Source organism: Caretta caretta, chromosome 23 (assembly GCF_965140235.1).
Source record: "Caretta caretta isolate rCarCar2 chromosome 23, rCarCar1.hap1, whole genome shotgun sequence".
Classification (NCBI taxonomy): Eukaryota; Metazoa; Chordata; order Testudines; family Cheloniidae; genus Caretta; species Caretta caretta.
In genome coordinates this window covers 7,909,188-7,915,187 of record NC_134228.1, presented here as the reverse complement: position 1 = coordinate 7,915,187, position 6,000 = coordinate 7,909,188, and the positions used below count along the sequence as shown (strand labels likewise).

At 48.5% G+C, this 6,000-nt stretch overlaps 1 protein-coding gene across 2 annotated transcripts in view; it reads left to right on the top strand.

Moving 5' to 3' along the window:
• Nucleotides 1–404: 404 nt before the first annotated feature.
• The window catches only part of PPP1R37 (protein phosphatase 1 regulatory subunit 37), a 174,447-nt gene continuing 168,851 nt past the window's right edge, over nucleotides 405–6,000 (top strand). Inside the window, exon 1 of one of the 2 annotated variants that reach the window (XM_048834330.2) lies at nucleotides 405–1,829. In XM_048834330.2, the coding sequence (XP_048690287.2) occupies nucleotides 1,013–1,829 (817 nt within the window). In that variant the 5' untranslated portion in view covers nucleotides 405–1,012. The remainder of the gene's footprint in view (nucleotides 1,830–6,000) is intronic. The other variant, XM_048834331.2, reaches the window with a different exon arrangement.

Sequence of the window (6,000 nt, the reverse complement as noted above, 5' to 3'; positions counted from 1 at the left end):
GAGAGACACACCCCCCCCCCCCCCAGAGACAGACAGAGACACACACAGGCTATACACACCACACCCCCCCCAGAGACACACACAGGCTATATACACAACACCCCCAGAGACAGACACACACACACACACACACCGCCTCTATATAACACCGACCCGACCCGACCCGACCCGACGTTCGCGTCCCCACTGGGCGCGAGCTGGGGAGGGCGGCGCTTCATGACGCGCCGCGGGACGGTGAGCTACGCAGCAAGTGAGCTCGCCTCGGTCTCGCCCCGCGAGTGAATTTAAAGGGCCAGCAGCCCGCGTGGAGCGGGTCAGGGAAATGCCGGGAGTATCACGTGAGGCTGGGTACTGGGTGCACTCTGTTTATTAGTAGCAGCAGATTCGCCCTGTCCGCGATCTCCAGCGGAGACCAGCGCTCGCCGCGTGGGTTGCTGCTGTAGGGGGCACTCAGCTCCCCCCCTGCCACCTGAACGCGGCTCCATCCCGGGGTCTCTGCGTTGAAAGTGCTGCGCCGAAGCGGCAGACATCTTCACCAGGCCACGGCGGCCGCCGCCGTGTGTGTATAAGGAATTCCAGCCGCTGATTCGCTACTAGGCGGAGCAGTCCCCGGAGCCTCCCGCGGCGGCAGGCTGGCTCTGTGAGCAAGCCAGGGCCGCAGAAGCCCCTCCGAGGGCTGCGTGGGGTGAAAGCAGCGCCTCGGGCCCAAGTCCTTGGAGAAAGTGCTGCCGCGGATGGGCAGGTCGCTGGCGCACTCGGCTGGCGGCGGCTTCTCCCGGGTCCGCACCAGTGACGGGCTGCGCTCGGCGGGTGCGGCGGCGGCTTTCCGGGGCGCGGCCTGCTCTGCACCCGCTGCCGGCCGAGCCCAGCCGCGGCCCCTCAGCCAGGCCGGGGAGACCTCGCCGGCCGCTTTGGCGCTGCCGGGTCTCGGCGCGCAGGGTGGGAGCGGCCCGGGCCCAGAGCAGCGGTGCGGGGGAGGGGGCGCCCCGGGAGTAATGCCTCCTGGGCCCGCATGAGGAGGGGAGAGGGAGCGGGAGCCCCTGGGCCCCCCGCACGCCCTGCCAGCCCCGCGAGTGCAGCCATGGAGTGTGTGCAGGTCCCCCCCAGGCAGCCGGGGAGTGCCGCTGAGCGGGACCGGCGGCGGCTGCTGCTGCTGCCGCCCCCGGGACCGCCGAAGGAAGAGGAGACACTGGGCGGCTTTGAGCCCTGGGCCGCCTCGCAGGCGGGAGAGGATGCTGCGGGAGGCCACTTGGGGGTGAAACTCCAGGAAAGTTTGGGCATGGCTCTCCTCTCCCATCTGGATGCCGAGATCCTCCCCTCAAAACCCAGCTCACCGGTTTCAGGAAACGCTCCCAGCGGGGAAATGGTGGACCATGCAACTGTGCTCTCTGCAAAGAGGGACTTGAAGGAGCCCGAGGGCTTAGATCTGGGAGAGGAGCGGTTGCAGGGGAAAGAGACTTCTTTGGTCGTGAGCCATCCACTTCAGGAAGCATTGTCAGCGAACGAGGATGCCTCTGGTAACCCTCACTTGACTGCAGAGAGGAGAAACTTGCCGGAGATGGCAGCTGCCGCCAGAGGATGTCCCGGGGGAAATGAAAAATCTCTGCTGCAGGCCCCTCTTTCCCCCTCACAGGAAAAGTTGGCATCTCCGCCTTCCAATAACTGTTCTTTGGACTCAGCAGCCCCCAGTCCAGGGGGTGATCAACAAGTGGAGGCTTCTCCACCTTCTGAAGATGGAAAACTCAAGCATGGGGCAAAGCGGGTAACATTTCCCTCGGATGAGGACATAGTGTCTGGATCTCTGGAGCCTAAAGATCCTTGGAGACATGGTAAACTTTCAAAATGCTTTACACTCAACTTTGCTCTTCTCCTGGGGCTGGAAATTGTATATCATGTGAATAATCCTGTTAACTTCACTGAAGGTCTATTCACATGTTAAAGATTTTGCAGAGTTGTTCCCAAACAGGACACACTCTCTTTTTGACATTTGTGGTATAACAGGATACTCAAAGATTACTTTTCTATGAAATGTTTAAATATTAAGCATATTTAAACAAAACTGTGCAGTTTGTTTCAATTCCTAAAAATATATGCATCTGGTACTTTGAGTGTACACATGAACTTTATAAAAATTACAAACAATAATTAGGATCCAGTGGCAAGAACTGAGTGCTGACCTGATATTTATTAGTTATATGCAAACCTTTTAACATTCCTGAACATTCTGCACTGTTTTTAAGCACTTTTCTGATCCAGGTAGGATTGAAGCCTTGAAGTAATATAACCCCGTGTCTGTAGCACACCTTTTTCTCATTGTGTATCATTTCTACAGCTCCACCATTTTTAGTAGACCCCATGTTATTTTTCTCCATTTTTTTTTTGCATCACTGACTTGTGAAATGAGCAAATATGTCCTCCCAGAAATGTAAAGAAACTAGTGATCTCTCCACTTTGTAATGCTATGATAAATAATTACAAAGAGAGATTGCAACTGTTATTTAATGCAAATGTTTATTTGACAGTAACTGTTAATATCTTTAAACAATTTTCAGAAATAATGACTATTAGTAATGCAAAACCAAAGTTCACCTTGTAGTGTATATTAAATTTGTATTTTCAGTGCATTTGTCATATTTATCAACCAGATTTTACTTAGTGACAGGTTTCAGAGGAACAGCCGTGTTAGTCTGTATTCGCAAAAAGAAAAGGAGTACTTGTGGCACCTTAGAGACTAACCAATTTATTTGAGCATGAGCTTTCGTGAGCTACAGCTCACTTCATCAGATGTATACTGTGGAAACTAATTTCCACGGTATACATCTGATGAAGTGAGCTGTAGCTCACGAAAGCTCATGCTCAAATAAATTGGTTAGTCTCTAAGGTGCCACAAGTACTCCTTTTCATTTTACTTAGTGTTTGCTTTCTGCTTTTACCCAGGTTAATGGAATTCCAAAGTGGCTAAAATAGAATTGCTTCACATATTATTTTCTGGAAATGGATTTTGGGTGTAGCTTTTTGAAGCAGGGATTCAGTTTTTGACAGGATTCTGGTATCTAGTTGCTGAAGTAAAGAATGGTGTGTTCAGTGTCTTAAAAATGACATTTCAAATCCGTGCAAAGGATATTGCATTCTATTATATTCATTAAACCTGGCCACTGGCTGGTACTCCTGAAGCTCAAGACATACAGTAACTTTTTCTCAGTGGAAATAAGGTTCATTTGTTTTTAATGTGGTATGTGAGAGGTGTGTCAATGTCTAGAGACTGTCTCTACCCATTGTGCTCAAAGTGATAAGTGCACAAAGGGTTAATTCTGTCAGCATTTCTGACTAATGAAACAGTTGGAGTCTTATAGTAATTTCTGGACTTCATAAAGTTCAACTACCGTACATCTTAATGAACATATTGGGCATTTTAGAGCAGTTAAAGATTTGGGTTTGTATGTGTGGTGAGGTCATGACAGAAAGAGGTGTGGGTCATCCAGTATAGTGATGGTACTGAAAGTATCAGGTGAAATTAATCTCTGAATTTGGTCATTGTTCTTAATGGTTTGTATCCTTGTAATTAGTTTTCTAATTTACTGAATACACAAAAAGTTGTATATACATGGGAGGAAGAAATATTTAAGACTTCAGTCTTCCCTCCTCTTTATATAGCTAAATGTTTTAGTATAATTCATCTTTTGAAAATTGAGTCTAACCTTTGGCAAGAGTGGTGATAGACTTCACTTCATTTCAGGCATAAGAAAATCTGAAGCTCTTGTATAAATCTGATAAGATTTTTGGAATATAAATGGATCAGTTTGCTTTGTAGTAACAGGCTTATATTTACATTTAAAATATTTTAATGTATACTGCAGTTATTGTAGCAATGTGTGTAAAGTAATGCACTTGTTTAACAGAATGTTACCAGTGAGCTAAATACGTTTTTAAATGTTTTACTTGTAATGGCTTTATCACATGCAATTGTTAGGATAAGGTACATTCTAGTCTCCTAAGGCTTTGGTCCTACTAACTTCTGTAGCTGACTTGTTGTGCTTGGCAAAACTGAACACAGGAAATTGATTGTGTTTAATTGAACCTCCTTGAAGACAGAGCACACAATGAATATGTGTGGACAGGACCCTTGTACAACTGGGTTGCTTCACTCCAGAGAAATGACTTACAAGTGTGAATGAGCCTCAGTACTTTTAATTGTACATCTATTATACAATTGGGGTGCATGTTTATAGGTCATATTGGCTACTAATTATGTGATGGCTTTTACTAGGCAGCTTGATTTAGAATCATAGAATATAAGGGTTGGAAGGGACCCCAGAAGGTCATCTAGTCCAACCCCCTGCTCGAAGCAGGACCAATTCCCAGTTAAATCATTTAACGCGGTTGAATTTAGTTCAACCTTGTTAACAATCAATGCTTCAAATGGTTCTAAATCCACATGCATATTCAAATTATCTTGAAATCTGCTGTACCTCATCAGGGCCTGAGGGTAGGGTTAGTGGGCTCATTTGGTTCAGAGGTTCCATTCAGACACTCCTCTGCCCCCAACACTGGAGCTTGGACCATGGGACTAGTGTGCACCAAACCGATTTATTAGCGGTTCTGTCTGGTTCTATAAATTGGCACACATCAGGGTCTGTGGCAGGGGTGGGCAAACTTTTTGGCCCAAAGGCCACATCAGGGTTGTGAAACTGTATGGAGGGCTAGGTAGGGAAGGCTGTGCCTCCTCAAATTGCTTGGCCTCTGCCCCCTCCCACTTCCTGACCCCTGACTGCCCCCCTCAGAACCCCTGACCCATCCAACACCCCTGATCCTTGTCCCCTTACTGCTTCCTCCTGGGACCCCTGCTCCTAACCGAACCCTGGTACCCCACCCCCTATCCGACCCCCCCAGTCCCTTTCCCCTGACTGCCCTGATCCCTGTCCACACCCCCACCCCCTGATGGGCCCCCTGGGACTCCCATGCCTATCCAACTGCCCCTTTTCCCTGTCACCTGACTGTCCATCCCCTACAGAACCTCCACTCCATCCAACCCCCCCTGCTCCCTGTACCCTGACTGTCCCGCCCCCTGTCCGCCCCCTGTCCACCCCCCCGACAGGCCCCCGGGACTCCCACGCCTGTCCAACCTCCCCTGTCCCCTGACCGCCCCCGAACCTCCGCCCCATCCAGCTGTCCCCTGACTGCTCCATGGGACCCGGCAGGAGCGGTGGGCCAGAGCGCGGGTGGCGCAGCAAGCTGAGGCTGGGGGACAACGGGGGAGGAGCCTGGGGCTAGCCTCACTGGCTGGGAGCTCAAGGGCTGGGCAGGACAGTCCCACGGGCCCCAGTTTGCCCACCTCTAGTCTATGGGCTACATGTACCTAGGTAGGGAAGAGATTTTTGATAGACAGTCCTTCCCTTGTGAGGTTTCCAAGAATGATTGCTGTGCGCATGAATAATCTCTGATGTGATTCTCTTTGGGCTATAAGGCTTTAAAGGAAGTTCTTTTACAAGTTTTGCCCCAAGAGCTGAGCTTTTATTTTGAAAAGCTGATTTTTTAGACGATTTTTTTTTTTTAGTGCTCTAAAATTGACATGCCTGCTCATATTGTTTTGAAAATGGCTATGCCTCATCAGGGTGAGTCACTCTTAACTCTGCATTAATGAAGTTTTTTGGCAGTAAGTTGTATAAACACTACTCCTGGTAGTGTCAGCAACATAAGCCCTAAAGCTAGATCTCTAACAGAAGAGTTTGGGGAAGACAAAGATAAACAAAAGGAATGGGATGAAGACCTGGGCCAGTTTCTTGTGGAAAGCTTTTTTTTGTACGTTGTTTGTCAGCTTCCCTTTCAGTTACATTTTGACTTTTTAAATCTGTGGAAACTATAGGAAAACTGATGGGACAATGTGGGGTGTTTTTCTGAGAGAATTTGCTCTAACAATATATGGAAACACTAACATAATTGTGTTTGGTTTTTTGATTGAGTAATTTCGAAGTCGACTTGCTCATCTAATTTCTAATTTTT